Source organism: Salvelinus namaycush, chromosome 31 (genome assembly GCF_016432855.1).
Source record: "Salvelinus namaycush isolate Seneca chromosome 31, SaNama_1.0, whole genome shotgun sequence".
In the NCBI taxonomy this organism is placed as follows: Eukaryota; Metazoa; Chordata; class Actinopteri; order Salmoniformes; family Salmonidae; genus Salvelinus; species Salvelinus namaycush.
This window is the reverse complement of record NC_052337.1, coordinates 30097882-30114273: the sequence shown is the minus strand read 5'-3', so window position 1 is coordinate 30114273 and position 16392 is coordinate 30097882. Positions and strand designations below refer to the sequence as shown.

At 41.6% G+C, this 16392-nt stretch overlaps 1 protein-coding gene across 1 annotated transcript in view; it reads right to left on the bottom strand.

Moving 5' to 3' along the window:
• Window positions 1–11636: 11636 nt before the first annotated feature.
• Window positions 11637–16392, bottom strand: part of LOC120025545 (guanine nucleotide exchange factor VAV2-like) — an 87357-nt gene continuing 82601 nt past the window's right edge. Inside the window, exon 3 of the mRNA XM_038970106.1 lies at window positions 11637–11801. Within this exon, the coding sequence (XP_038826034.1) occupies window positions 11637–11801 (165 nt within the window). The remainder of the gene's footprint in view (window positions 11802–16392) is intronic.

The following is a 16392-nucleotide window of genomic DNA, read 5'->3' as shown; positions in this document are numbered from 1 at the left end:
TCTGCACATCACAATCCCTGCTATTACCTTGTCAGAGGGCCACAAGGCACACTCAGGAGAAACCGACATAATTTGGTGCCTATCCCTGCTACAAAGAACAACTGTGAAGACAGCCAACAGTTGCATCTACCTGAGGAGGACATACCTACCCTTCCCAGGCAGACTCAGATGTCTACCTCTGTGAACTGCCAGGTCACATTCATCGCTGTGAGAACAAGATCAGGCAAAGAAGTGATAAAAGCAAAAGGACTGAGTCTTTGACTGAGAAAGTTGGGTATAAAAGTAAAAAATGCTGAGGACAGTTCAACAGAAAGAGTTTGTCAAAGAAAATAATTGTGTAATGTTCACCTGATACAGTGCTTTCAGAAAGTATTAATACCCCTTGACTTTTTCCACATTTTGTTGTGTCATCTACACACAATACCCCATTTTGACAAAGTGAAAATATGTTGTTGCTTTTTTTGGTTAATTTATTGAAATGAAATACAGATATAAGTATTCACACCCCTGAGTCTATACATGTTAGAATCACATTTGGCAGCAATTACAGCTGTGAGTCTTTCTGGGTACGTCTCTAAAAGCTTTGCACACCTGGATTGTACAATATTTGCCCATTATTATTTTCAAAATTCATCAAGCTCTGTCAAATTGGTTGTTGATAATTGCTAGACAACCATTTTCAAGTCTTACCATAGATGTTCAAGCAGATTTAAGTCAAAACTCGGCCACTAAGGAACATTCATTGACTTCTTGATAGGCAACTCCAGTGTAGTTTTTTAATGTGTGTTTTAGGTTATTGTCCTGCTGAAAAGTTAATTAATCTCCCAATGTCTGGTGAAAAGCAGACTGAACCAGGTTATCATCTAGGATTTTGCCTGTGCTTAGCTCCATTCCATGTATTTTTTATCCTGAAAAACTCCCCAGTCCCTAACGATTATAATAATACCCATAACATTATGCAGCCACCACTATGCTTGAAAATATAGAGAGTGGTACTCAGTAATGTGTTGTATTGGATTTACCCCAAACATAACACTTTTTATTCAGAAACAAAAAATTGCTTTGCCACATTTAGTGCCTTGTTGCAAAGGCATTTGTGAGGCACTAGAAAACCTCCCTGGTCTTTTGTGGTTGAATCTGTGTTTGAAATTAACTGCTCGACTGAGGGACCTTACAGATAATTGTATGTGTGGGGTACAGAGATGAAGTAGTCATTCAAAACACTATTACACAATTATTGCACACAGAGTCCATGAAACATATTATGTGACTTGTTAAGACATGTTTTACTGCTTAAAAAAAAACAAAAAAAACATTGAAAAACAATTTCACTTTGACATTATGGAGTAATGTGTGGAGGCCGGTGACAAAACAATCTCAATTTAATCCATTTTAAATTCAGGCTGTAACACAACAAAATGTGGAAAAAGGTCAAGGGTTGTGAATACTTTCTGAAGGCGCTGTACACTGAGCTTTAGTGAAAAGCCAGACTAGGAAGAGGTTCATTTTACAAGGGCAGAATAATCCCCTTATGACCTGCTGAAAGAAAGGTCGTTTTTTGTTCTCCAGAAAGGGAGATCCATTATTATTATTTCACATACACCAGATAGATGCAGTGCAATGTATTGTTTTACAGGGTCAGCCACAGGGTCAGCCACAGTTTTTTACAGGGCGACCCTGGAGTAATTAGGGTTAAGTGCCTTGCTCAAAGGCACATCGACAGGTTTTTCACCTTGTCGGCTCAGGGTATTCAAACCATTCAAACCATTTCTCTTACTGGCCCAACACTCTGACCACTAGGCTACCTGCCGCCCTAGATCTGGTGTAATGTTAATGTTGAGCAGTGACGTATGAGACAGTAATGTCACGGCTCAGAGTTGAGTACGGGAGCGAGAAGGCGGAACCCTAGGCATGTATTAGCCGGCACGTGTGTTCTGTAAAATACTTTTATTACTTTACATTAAACAATAATGTACAGAAATAGTCTGTCTTCATAAAGTGACCTACAACACAGGTGGTTGTTTGTAAGTCACTCGCTATGTGTTTGCAAGTATAGGTGTTTATGTGTGTGTGTGTGTGTGTTTGTGTGTGTGTCCGTGCGCGTGTGTGTGTCTGCTCGCATGTATGAGAGGCGTAGTGAGTCACGCCTGCTGTAGTGTAGCGAGTAGCGACCTGTGCTGTCCAGACACCCTTGGAAGCAGCCGTGTGAGATCCAGTCTTTCAATGATTTTCCCTTTCTGGGAAATCAACCCACGGCACGGCAGGCTAAAAAAAGGAGAGCTGTTTAGAAGCTGTTAAAGCATCCCACAGAGGTCCCGTAGTTTCTCCACTACAGAACAGAAACCCCTTTTGAAATGAGTAAAACTAGAGCAGTATTGGAAGAGCTAAGCAGAAACACAGGAGTCAGGCTGCCAGCTGGTACTAGCGGAGCTGAGAGTGCAGCAAGGCGAAGGCTTCGCTTGGGGGACTCTCCAGGGCTGTGTTCCTTTATAAATGTTGCCCACCAGCGCTTAGGGCCGTAATACACCATGTCTTTGTCTGAATGCATTTCTGTGTTTGTTTGGGGACTTTTCAAGGCATTCTATATGTGTTTCTGTGCTTTAGGCTTGTTCTGAGGTTGGTCTTTCTTTTTATGACAGAAACAATACTATGGGTCTCTGTGTGTTTGTGTTGACGACCGTCTCCTATGGAACATGCAGCTTTTCTTCAATGAAGACAATAAAAAAATGTCACTAACTACATGCATCTGCTCTGACAATGAAGCAAATGTTGCGGCCACACAAAGACTAGCTGTTCTGCTCAGGCTGGAAACATGAAGTACCATGAGGCCTGAGAGTGCCAGCCAGCAGCCAGCAGCACACAAAGTGACCACTGTGTGGATAATATTCAGAAAACACTCTCTCTGTTAAGTCTGTGTAGGTGTGGGGAGCTGGAGAGTGTAGACTTGTTTTGCTTCCATTCCGGGTAGTTGGTTGTGCATAGTTTGGCATCACTAGGTGCATAGCTTAAAATCTCCACCGTCTGCAACTTTGTAATAATGTTTCTTTTTCTGGGAGGAAAACTGAAACCAAAAACAACTTGAACAATGAGCAATATTCTTCTCCCATAAACTATTACTAAAAACACACACATGCACGTAGACACGCACACTCTGTTATCAGATGGGAGAGGTGAGAGGTTATTGATTGCTGTGAGTGAGAGTGACAGTCCCAGTGTACCTATAAAATCTCTCAACTAGAGGTCGACTGATTATGATTTTTCAACGCCGATACCGATACCGATTATTGGAGGACCAAAAAAAGCCAATACCGATTAATCGGCCAATTTTTTAAAATATATATATTTGTAATAATGACAAATACAACAATACTGAATGAACACTTTTATTTTAACTTAATATAATACATAAATAAAATAAATTTAGTCTCAAATAAATAATGAAACATGTTCAATTTGGTTCATATAATGCAAAAACACAGTGTTGGAGAAGAAAGTAAAAGTGCAATATGTGCCATGTAAAAAAGCTAACATTTAAGTTCCTTGCTCAGAACATATGAAAGCTGGTGGTTCCTTTAAACATGAGTCTTCAATGTTCCCAGTTAAGAAGTTTTAGGTTGTCATTATTATAGGAATTATAGGACTACTTCTCTCTATACCATTTGTATTTCATATACCTTTGACTATTGGATATTCTTATAGGCACTATAGTATTGCCAGCCTAATCTCTAGGCTTGAAGTCATAAACAGCGCTGTGCTTCAAGCATTGCGAAGAGCTGCTGGCAAACGCAGGAAAGTACTGTTTGAATGAATGCTTACGAGCTTGCTGCTGCCTACCATCGCTCAGTCAGACTGCTCTATCAAATACAGTTGAAGTCTGAAGTTTACATACACCTTAGCCAAATACATTTAAACTCAGTTTTTCACAATTCCTTTTATTTAATCCTAGTAAAAATTCCCTGTCTTAAATCAGAATAATAGTAGAAAGAAATCTTTATTTCAGCTTTTATTTCTTTCATCACATTCCCAGTGGGTCAGAAGTTCACATACACTCAATTAGTATTTGGTAGCATTGCCTTTAAATTGTTTAACTTGGGTCAAACATTTTGGGTAGCCTTCCAGAAGCTTCCCACAATAAGTTGGGTGAATTTTGGCCCATTCCTCCTGACAGAGCTGGTGTAACTGAGTCAGGTTGGTTTGCCTCCTTGCTTGCACACGCTTTTTCAGTTCTGCCCACAAATTTTCTATAGGACTGAGGTCAGGGCTTTGTGATGGCCACTCCAATACCTTGACTTAGTTGTCCTTAAGCCATTTTGCCACAACTTTGGAAGTATGCTTGGGATCATTGTCCATTTGGAAGACCCATTTGCGACCAAGCTTTAACTTCCTGACTGATGTCTTGAGATGTTGCTTCAATTTATCCACATAATTTTCCTTACCTCGTGATGCCATCTATTTTGTGAAGTGCACCAGTCCCTCCTGCAGCAAAGCACCCCCACAACATGATGCTGCCACCCCAGTGCTTCACGGTTGGGATGGTGTTCTTCGGCTTGCAAGCATCCCCCTTTTTCCACCAAACATAACGATGGTCGTTATGGCCAAACAGTTATATTGTTGTTTCATCAGACCAGAGGACATTTCTCCAAAAAGTACGATCTTTCTCCCCATGTGCAGTTGAAAACCGTAGTCTGGCCATTTTATGGCGGTTTTGGAGCAGTGGCTTCTTCCTTGCTGAGCGGCCTTTCAGGTTATGTCGATATAGGACTCGTTTTACTGTGGAAATAGATACTTTTGTACCTGTTTCCTCCAGCATCTTCACAGGGTCCTTTGCTGTTGTTCTGGGATTGATTTGCACTTTTCACCCACCAAAGTATGTTCTTCTCTAGGAGACAGAACGCGTCTCCTTCCTGAGCGATGTGACGGCTGCGTGGTCCCATGGTGTTTATACTTGCGTACTATTGTTTGTACAGATGAACGTGGTAACTTCAGGTGTTTGGAAATTCCTCCCAAGGATGAACCAGACTTGTGGAGGCCTACAATTATTTTTCTCATGTCTTGGCTGATTTCTTTTTTATTTTCCCATGATGTCAAGCAAAGAGGCACTGAGTTTGAAGGTAGGCCTTGAAATACATCCACAGGTACACCTCCAATTGAATCAAATGATGTCAATTAGTCTATCAGAAGCTTCTAAAGCCATGACATAATTTTGGGAAATTTTCCAAGCTATTTAAAGTTACAGTCAACTTAGTGTATGTAAACTTCTGACCCACTGGAATTGTGATACAGTGAATTATAAGTGAAATAATCTGTCTGTAAAGAATTGTTGGAAATATTACTTGTGTCATGCACAAAGTAGATGTCCTAACCGACTTGCCAAAACTATAGTTTGTTAAAATTTGTGGAGTGGTTGAAAAACGAGTTTTAATGACTCCAACCTAAGTGTATGTAAACTTCCGACTTCAACTGTATCAAATCATAGACTTAATTATAATATAATAAACACACAGAAATACGAGCCTTTGGTCAATAATATGGTCAAATCCGGAAACTATCATTTCGAAAACAAAACGTTTATTATTTCAGTGAAATACGGAACCACTCCGTATTTTATCGAACAGGTGGCAACGCTAAGTCTAAATATTGCTGTTACATTGCACAACCTTCAATGTCATGTCATAATTATGTAAAATTCTGGCAAATTAATTACGGTCTTTGTTAGGAATAAATGGTCTTCACATAGTTCGCAACAAGCCAGGCGGCCCAAACTGCTGAATATACCCTGACTCTGCTTGCACTGAACGCAAGAAAAGCGACACAATTTCCCTTGATAATATTGCCTGCTAACATAAATTAATTTTAACTAAATATGCAGGTTTTAAAAAAAATACTTGTGTATTCATTTAACAAAGGCATTGATATTTATGGTTAGGTTCATTGGTACAACGATTGTGCTTTTTTCGCGAATGTGCTTTTGTTAAATCATCACCTGTTTGGCGAAGTAGGCTGTGATTCGATGATAAATTAACATGCACCGCATTGATTATAAGCAATGCAGGACAAGCTAGTTAAACTAGTAATATCATCAACCATGTGTAGTTAACTAGTGATTATGTTAAGATTGATTGTTTTTTACAAGTTTAATGCTAGCTAGCAACTTACCTTGAACCTTGCTGCACTCGATTAACAGGTGGTCAGCCTGCCACACAGTCTCCTCATGAATTGCAATGTAATCGGCCATAATCGGCGTCCAAAAATGCTGATTAACGATTGTTAAGAAAACTTGAAATCGGCCATGCCGGCCATGCCGATTAATCGGTCGACCTCTACTCTCTACTCTCCTGGCGTCAACAACACTTAAACCATTCTCCCTCATTACAGGACACAGAGCTAAGAGCTGAGCCAAGACACTTCCACAACAATAGTGCATCTTGCTAGCCTTTTCCCTCTCTCTCTCTCTCTCTCTCTTACTCCCTCTCCTTCTCTCCCTCTCTCTCTCTTACTCCCCCTTTTCCAGGGGATTATCCAGAGGAAGACTCATTTCCCTTCTTCTGTCAGTTTTGCCAACCTTACTGAGCCGAAGCAAATCTCTTTGTCAATCTTCTCTAGAATCTCCATAATGGCGCCGGAGGGGATGGCTGCCGTTTTACGGGCTCCTAACAAATTGTGCTATTTTGTTTGTTTTTTCACATTGTTTTTAACTTATTTTGTACATAATGTTGCTACTACTGTCTCTTATGACTGAAAAGAGCTTCTGGAGATGAGAACAGCGATGACTTTTCCCCCTACCTAGATGTACAAAGTACCTAATCTTTTCCCCCCGCACATTGACTCGGTACCGGTACCCCCTGTATATAGCCTCGTTATTGTTATGTAATTAATTTTTATATTTTTTACAAATATTTTGTAAATATTTTCTTAACTCTATTTCTTGAACTGCATTGATGGTTAAGGGCTTGTAAGTAAGCATTTCACAATAATATCTACACCTGTTGTATTCTGTGTGACAAATAAAAATGTATTTGATTTTGATTTGATATGTCTGGCAGAGTCTGGTTAGACTGCTGCCCTGGCCAGGTGGGAGATGAGGAACAGGTGTGGGTTTTCCAGTGTAATTGGACCAAAGGCATCCAGGATGGGGGCAGCATGGGGGAAGTCAATGGACATCGACAGCCTTGAACAAACCAAAATTAAACACATACATATATAGGCTATCTATTCAAGGTTAATGCCCAAGATCTTTATGGGGTTCAAGGCAAACTTCCCTGAAGTTTATTTTTGTACCCAGATATGGCCCAGGCAGTGCTCCCCTTCTGGAAAGTTTATGTTAGTCCAGACAGTACAAGGCTGGGCGTTATTACTACCTGCTAGAGGACACCTGCAGGGTGAGAAATGAGGAGAGGTGAGGAGGCGGAGAAGGGCAGCAGTTTAGCACACTGCATGAGGGCTCCAGCAACACCTGGCAGGCTATTCAACACTACACATAAAGAGAACACTAGCCTTCTACACACACTTTATCAGGCGTGTCCAATTACCTCAGGCTGTGTAGAACACCGCCCAGTGCAGTCAAAAACATAATGTTTCTGTGTTTTATATATATTTCCACATTATGAGGATGGAATAATACTGTAAAATAGTGAAAATATGAATAATAACCTTTTAGTGTAAGAAATTTCAGCCTGTTTAGGTGAGACAGAGTTTTGGCCTACCTGGTGACATCGAAAGGCTCTGAATTAGTTAGTGCAATAAGAAAGAGTTCCAAACCTCTCTGCCAATAACAGCTGGTTTTCCCCTCCCCACTCAGACCACTCCCAGACAGTCCGAGCAAAATTCTTGCTTGAGAAATTGCTCTATGCTAAGAATCTATTTTTGTTTCTTTTTGACCATTTTAATTTAAAACAATCATGATTTGATATTTAAATAAAAACGGCTACATTGGACCTTCAACAGCAAACGCAAAATATAGCCTGGGCCAAATACAATAACAAGAGAGAGAGCTTATTAGAGACAGAGGAGAGAGAGGGAGGAAGGAGAAGTATGACAGAGCGAAGCAGTTGGAAAGCATATTGAGCATTCACACCACACACTGCTAATCTTACAGGGAGAGGAGGAGGAGGTGGAGGAGGAGGAGGTGGAGGAGGAGGAGGACAGGGAGGAGGAGGAGTGGTGGATTAAATGGAATCCCCAATGAGAAATAGGACAGAGTGGTGGAGTAGTCCACGCTACCTTTAGCCTAGTGCTGCTGGCCCTTGGTATCCCATCCCAGCATGTATTAGGCTATAGTGCTGCTGGCCCTTGGTATCCCATCACAGCATGTATTAGGCTACTGCTCTCGATAATACATGCATTTTAATTAACATTTTACAGCTCTTCGATTGCATATATCAGACAGCATTACATTCAACAGTTCCAATCTTCATGACATTAGATCTACTAGTCCCTGTCTTTGTGTTTTTATGACTGTGGGCTGCTCTGAAACACTGTGTCTGACTGTCTGACTGTCTCCTTCCTTGAAGCTCTAATGATCATTAACGAATATAACCATATAAAAAAGTTACAGAGAGCGTGGTCAACAAAAATTATTACTTCCCTTTCAAATCAGAGTGATGCAATATTTTTGGAAAACACAACCATAACAATTTCTGATTAAAAATAGCCTTTCCAGTGATTTTCCCATACAACACTAGGCCAACATCCTGACCTGATGTGAACAGCTGTAGTTGTTTCTTTGTGTGTGATTGCGGTTTTATGGATTTAGGGATTACAGCTGTAAGGCTTTGGTCACAAAGCCGTGGGTGCTCCACTCTGCCCCTCACATCAGCATTGCCAGCGTCACAGTCACCTTGTCCCATTCACCTGACTTGACCAATCACTGCTCTAGACTCCAGCAGCGTTCTCTGCTTACTGGCCGATAATGCTTTCAATAACAACCCTGAGAGGGCATAGAGCCAATGAGTGCGCAATCGTAAAGAAAGTAAAGGCATTTCACCTAGTGTGACACTTGTCCTTAGTTGACTCTTGCGACAGACGGTTGAGAAAAGTGGATTAACCATGATCCATCATCTGTAATACTATTTTGTAATGAGCCTAAGCTGCCTCGATGGTTTACTTTCTGACTACAAATTCTTTCCAAATGCACTTATACCAATGTAGTAAGGCTGAAATTACTAAAGTAACAGCAGTTCTTGTCCATTATGACCAATAGTGTGCAACTGCAGTCCGCAATTCAGGGCGTTCTGCATGTGGGCGTTCCTGCGTCAACCTCGAGCATCCCATTGGTTCCTGCTGAACGCCCCCACCTCGAGCATGACATCTTCAAAAGGGAAATAAAAGTATTATCCGGTAGACAGTGTCCTTCACTCCCGTCTGCCGAACACCTTGCCATCACCGTCATTAACATTGCCGACAGGCGGGGGCGAAGGACACTGTCTACAGGTTGCCCTCGCCTCCCGCTAGTACAGCAGTGTGCAAACTAGCTAGTTAGCTTGCTAGTTAGTGACACCTTGTGCTAGCTTGTTAGTTAAAGAAAAACTCCACCCAAAAACAATATTTTTGTATTTATTTCATGCATCATATGATGTGAAATGCATCATACAAGGATTATTTCTGTATTTTGAAAGTTACATATCTTGAAAACGTGATTGCTGACAAGAAAAACATGTTGGGACTATGTCAACAATGGATTAACGAAACAAATACCAAAAGATTTTGGGTGGAATTTTCCTTTAAGCTTTGATTCTTTGTGGAGTTCATCATTCCATTCAAGAGCATATGAAAAAGAATCCCTCCGTGATGAAAAATGAAAGAGGACAGGTACCCTATCTGATGCTTTTTCCCTTTTTCATGTGGGTGATTCCTGGGAGTGTACCTGTCCATCATAGCGGTGCCTGTGGGGCCGTTAAGAAAGGGAGGGAGGGAGGGAGGGGAAATAATGAGAGCACACGCTGCCAGCGTGGAATTCACAAACGCTTCTCCCTGTGGGGGCCCATCCTTCCCGACGCCCCCTCTTTACTCCCGCTGTGCTCCACAGCCACAGCCACAGCCACACACAACCACAGGCAGGGAAGGAAGGATACAGCTTCTGCTGTCCGCCAGGCCGGCCAACGAATCCCAGCCCAGAGACAGAGTCTGGTACACCTCTGCTGCCTCTGGGCAGACAGCACTGCAGAATGGTGTGCTGAGAATCCTCAAAGAGCCGGGTGGAGCCGGGGCCAGGGACCATTCCCATTGTGTCTGTTACTAAATTCAGAGAAAACATTCACAGTGCCAAAACAAAAGGAAGGCAATTATTTCCACAGTAGGAATTTGACTGTACAATTCTTTGAGAGCTCAATAAAACATACAGCACATCAGGGGTTTATCTGCTCTTGGCCGAATTAAATGGCTGTGGCTGTTGAATGCTGTCAGAATGAGAACAGTGTTGAAAAACAGAGAGCTGATTCTAAGGGAAGTGAGTCTCTGCTGATTTAAAGATATTACTGCTACTGTTTCCTGAGTTCCTGAGAAACGCAGTTCTAAAGTGGGTTGATATAGACTACGCTAGCTTTACTGCATGTGTAAATACAGACAGACACATTGGAATCATGGCACAGGTGGTCTCAGTTGACAGCTGGATGAAATCCACGAGACTGAATTCATTTCAGATAAAGATATCTGGACATCTGCTTGACAGAAGCCAGCTTCACTATGCGTCCATCAGACTCAACCTGGACGACCCACGCACATATGATTTGTCAGTGACATTGACAAAGGTAAATGTCAGACATTTTTCACATACCATATTTCCTTTGTCTTCTGAACAGCCAGCAGAGCGACAATAGAAACACATACTGAACTGACCACATTCTGAATCAATTCCAAGATAGCATCACTGGCCCTGAGCAGTACCAACACAGTCCCAGACAACAGCCATCGCCCGGCCACCACCTGTTTTCGCAGGAATGGCGGTAACGAGACGATGACTAATGACGCCATGGGATGAGAGGGAGGGGGGGTCCTGGGGGTGGGGGGGGGGGTCCTAAAGGGGGAGGGAACTTGCCATCTATAATTCATAGCAGGAGAATTATCATCAGGGGTGTGCCTTCAGGAATGAATAATAGATTGTGTCTTGGCAGCTTTATGTAAAAACATGCAGTGGGTATAGACGGGAGATGGACGAGGAGACAGGGACAGAAGACAGACGGGGACACTAAGAGGGAACAAGGACAGGGACACAGAGGCGTCAGCTGAGGAAAGGACAGGGGTGTTAAACTGTCTGAGGAGAGGTGTCTGGACATGAAGAGTGATGGAGAGGTTGACCCAATATGTGACCCTGATTGACCCCCATGCCTCTGTGTGTTACTCTCCCCAGCCTGACACTGAGTTCCTCTAACCTGACCTGCTTATTCAGGCAAACAGGATATGCAATACCGTAAATTGCAAGCAAATAAAGTGAAGCATCTTTTTAAATGCAGGCTGCAGCTTCCGTAAAAATAAATGGAAAAATGACTTAGACATCAGTTTTCCCTTTATAGCTACATTCCCTCACTTCTGGCCTCCCATAATCTCCTGAATAGATGTGTGCAGCCTTGGGACAGGACCAGAGGCATGTGGTTGGTCAGTGAAAGGCAGAGCAGGGAAAGAGCCGAGGGCGAGGTTGGAATCTACCTCAGCAGACTGCAGGCACGCTCCACACACAGCTCAGCAGACGGCTCAGTCTCACTGTTCAGGGTGGGGATGCTGAGAAACTGGATTATTTTCAGCACCATGGTGCAGGAAGCGGTAAGGAAACGAGAGGAGCAGAGGTCAGTGTGCAGAGGCTTCAGAGGCTCCAGAGAAACAGGGAGAGCAATCAGCCACTGCACTGCCTCAGAATGGTAATCACATCACACCGACACTGTCTCAGAGTCTACACAATGGCTACAGCTCGTGGCTAAGTCTTATCACAACACACTTAGGGCTGGGCAGTGAACCATAAAAAACGATATACCGTATTAATTCACAGAACGGTTTGGAGTGTAATGGTATTTTAATGTTAGATTTTTTACATTAAATAATTCAGTAATGAATTGAAAAAGTATAGCAATCATCTGTTTTTATTGACAGTAAGAAACTGCTAACAGCTGAGTGGCTGCTTGCTAGCACAACAAGTCAACAACTTCTGGAGGGAAAGCTTTCCAAACAAAGCGCCCCTGAGATCATCTACCTAGTGGTGAAAGTAAGAACTGCAATTGAAGCCGAAAATGCACAGTGAAACAGGATAATTATTATTCTGTCAAGGAAAAGTGTTTTGGGGAACGAAATAGAGGCATACTAAGAGAAATGAAATGTCTTGATAACAAATTAGTGCAGGAAAATAATAAATTGATTAAAATAGTGAAAGTGAATGCTGGAATTGAACAATTAACTACGCAAATTGAAACCATTTGTCGAGTACCAGCGTTAGAGCGTTATAAGCGTTATAAGAGGATTTTGATTCCTATGCAATGTTCTGAATAAGACTACTAATTGATAAATTAGTGCAGGAAATTAAGAAATTCACTAAAATGGAAGTGGAAGTGAACGCTGGAATTGAAAAAACTACTAAGCAAAGTGAAACCATTTCAAATCAAAATCAAATCAAATAAATTGCATTTGTCACATGCTCCGTGAAATGCTTACTTACAAGCCCTTAACAAATAATGCAGTTTAAAAAAAAAATAAGTCTTAAGGAAAGTATTTACTAAAATAAACTGTTGTAAAACATTATTTTTTTAAAATAAAGAAGAAGAAAAAATATATATATATAGAATTTAGGACCAACAAGTAAAATAACATTAGCGAGGCTATATTCAGTGGGTACTGGATACTAAACAGAGAGCAGCAGCTGGGTAAAAATGGGGGTGGGGGGACAATGCAAATAGTCTGGGTAGCCATTTGATTAGCTGTTCAGGAGTCTTATGGCTTGGGGGTAGAAGCTGTTAAGAAGCCTTTTGGACCTAGACTCGGCACTCCAGTACCGCTTGCCATGCAGTAGCAGAGAGAACAGTCTATGACTAGGGTGGATGGAGTCTTTGGCAATCTTCCTCTGACACCGCCTGGTATAGAGCTCCTGGATGGCAGGAAGCTTGGCCCCGGTGATGTACTGGGCTTTAGGCATTACCCTCTGTAGTGCCTTGAGGTCGGCGGCTGAGCAGTTGCCATTCCAGGCGGTGATGCAACCAGTCAGTATGCTCTCGATGGTGCAGCTGTAGAACTTTTTGTGGAACTGAGGACCCATGCCAAATCTTTTCAGTCTCCTGAGGGGGAATAGGCATTGTCATGCCCTCTTCACGACTGTCTTGGTGTGTTTGGACCATGATAGTTTGTTGGTGATGTGGACACCAAGGAACTTGAATTAATGCAGGAAATTAATGCAGGAAATTAAGAAATGTATTAAAATGGTGGAATGTAACAAATAACTATGAAAATGGAAACCATTGGTTGAGTACCAGAGCTGGTCAAACAAGCTGTCATAAAAAAAATGAATGCACCTCCCTCCCAAACTTTAAAATATTTTCACATGACCTTCCCCCCTGATAAAATTAACAAAAAAAAGGTATTACCTCCAAAAATAACAATAACTGTAGCAACCCTGTGTTTATAAACCTGGATATCAACTTCAACATGGCTTCGTGGCACAGCCGATGCTGTTCAGGGCTATGGGCCAGAAGGTTGAGGGTTCGCGACCACCACGGATGAAGTCCCTCTCCCTGCCAGTATCATTACACTACCATCAGAGGTGGCTGCAGACAATTATCAGATAGGGAGAAATCAGATTTATATTTATTTATAATTATATCCACCAACAGGTTTCTGTGCCAATGCACCACACACAACCAATAAGCAACACATAACTGCATACCGATTACTGACTGAGCGCTTATTATCATGGTTTGTGTTGTCAACACCACAATCAAGTATGTCAATCTCAACAAACTGAAAATACATCCCTCTCTACTCAGTATCGAAGGCTTGTTTTGACACTTTTCCCGAATGTCATTCAACTTTTTGGTGTTTTGTAACAGATGTCTCTTTTCATTCATCGAATGCAGTTTGGATGCTGGAATTATATTTGAAAGGAGTGGATGAAAATGAGCAAGTAGCCTACAGGAGACGAATCAGATTAAAACATTGTGGCTAGTTGTTTATGCCACAAATAAAAAGGTAATACATTTTAAAAGTTAGGTTCTAGGTAAAGGAATAGCCACTCGGATCGGAAAGGAGGCAGAATACGTGTTAAAGCTTTCCTGAATAACTGGGCCTGCTGGGAGCATAAGCCTATGTGGCTACGACTATATAGGATGACTTGGGAGAATGATGATCTGCAACAGACAGCACACCAGTATCAGAAGTAAAAATACTGTGCCTTTCTATAACTTAGAATCTGTCGAGAGTAGACATACAACTGATCCAAATGAAATGAGTGGAATGAAACAGTCAAATAACAGGGCTTTTGCACCATTATTCAAATTACATTTACACTGCAGTTTAAAGCCTAGAGTAGAATTTTACTCAATGGTACTCACTTGAAAATAATAAGGCAATTATTCATTGGATTGTGGTGTTGTAGGCTAGTCTAGGTAGGATCATTTTATTGTCGCTAAACAAGATCAATAGGGGAGATTTTTGAACTGCGTGTCTTCACCTGTTCTTTCATGCGCAATGATGCACCTGGTGTCTCAGCTGCCTGTCAGCTATTCCTCTATCTTGTGGATTATATGTGTGGTGTGATTGCTAGTTAACTTATTGCAGATCTGGACAAATGATCCTACTACCACTATTGTCACTATGGATAGAGGGCAGGATATACAGTTAGACTGGTAGACTATATTGACTTGTGGTATAGTTAGTGCGTGGAAAAGCGTAGTGCATAAGGGAAGTACAGAAAACACCTTGATAGAGGAGCAAATGTGAGCAAATGTGGCTATATTGAATATAAATCAGGGAAAAAATGCACTACCCACCCATGTGCCCAATAAAAAAAATTAAGTTAGACAACACTTCCCAATTTTGGACCAGCACCCCCCACCCCAGTAAATGTCAAACTGTCCCTCAGAGACTACTAAAGAGGATTTTGATTCCTATGCCATGTTCTACATAGGACTACACTGTCAGTTTTGTCCTCCTATTATTTTGGGGTTGATGTTTGATTGAACAGTATAAAGCAATCAGAATGGAAAAAGCCAATTAAAACCACTTGCCATCCTACCCTCTTAGAAAAAAGGGTTCTAAAAGAGTTATTTGGCTGTCCCCATAGGAGCACCCTTTTAAGGTTCCAGTTAGAACCCTTTTAGGTTCTAGATAGTACTTGTTTCTAAGAGTGTAGAGTGTAGGGTCATGCACTACCCATAAAGTATATCTAGAACTATTATTATTCAGAAACATCAAATACCGTAAAAAAAATGATATACCGTACTGTCATTTGTTATTTTGGTCATATCCCCCAGCCCTAAACATACTCAGAGAATAAAGAGGGAGGGTGAGACTGGAGAATGATGAGAGAAAGAGGGGGAGAGAGGGTAAAAGGAAATGAGATAAATGGGAGGGAAGAGAGAGAGAAATGGAAGCTGAAAGAGTGCAGTTTTCTCAAATTAATTGGGAAAGACAGGTGTCTGATGGTTGCAGAGTCTTCCCCCCACCCTCCACTTCCTTCTCTCTCCATAATTTCCCCTCCACCCCCTTCCTCATTCTCCACCGAGGCAATCATTTAGCCAATGGCATCCTGTCCTACCTGACAGCATTCCCTCTCCTCACTGCTGGCATGACAACCAAAGGACACATTTACACAGCCAAGACAAACAGCCTTTCTCTTGAGAGACAGTCCTTGGATGTCTGAATGTTGCCTACTTCCAAACAAAGTCTCCTGATTGTTACTTAAAACCAGTGGCGACCCATCATTCAGGGCTGTTTTGAGCCCCACAATTATTATATATATCTTTTTGGGGGGGGGGGGCTTGCCATGTTGCATATTATTTTTGCATTAATATGTGTCACATATATGTTTGCAACCAATGTAAAAAAAATATAGAATTGAGTTAATAAAACCGCATACAAACAATGTCTCTTTTTTGTTTTCTTGAGTAAGGCAGCTCCAAAATGCTAGTGTTTCAGCCTAGCTCAATGCTTTCTGTGGTGGTGGGGCAAGCCAGCAGAAAATATGGAGCGTTGCGCCGTGATTGGCTCAGTGTTCTGTCACTCATTAGGACATTACGTCACAGCTAAGGTTAGACCACGAAAACTCTAGCCCCTTAGGTAATTTTTTTTTTTTACCTTTATTTAACTACGTAAGTCAGTTAAGAACAAATTCTTATTTACAATGTCGGCCTACCGGGGAACAGTGGGTTAACTGCCTTGTTCAGGGATAGAACGACAGATTTTTACCTTGTCAGCTCAGGATTC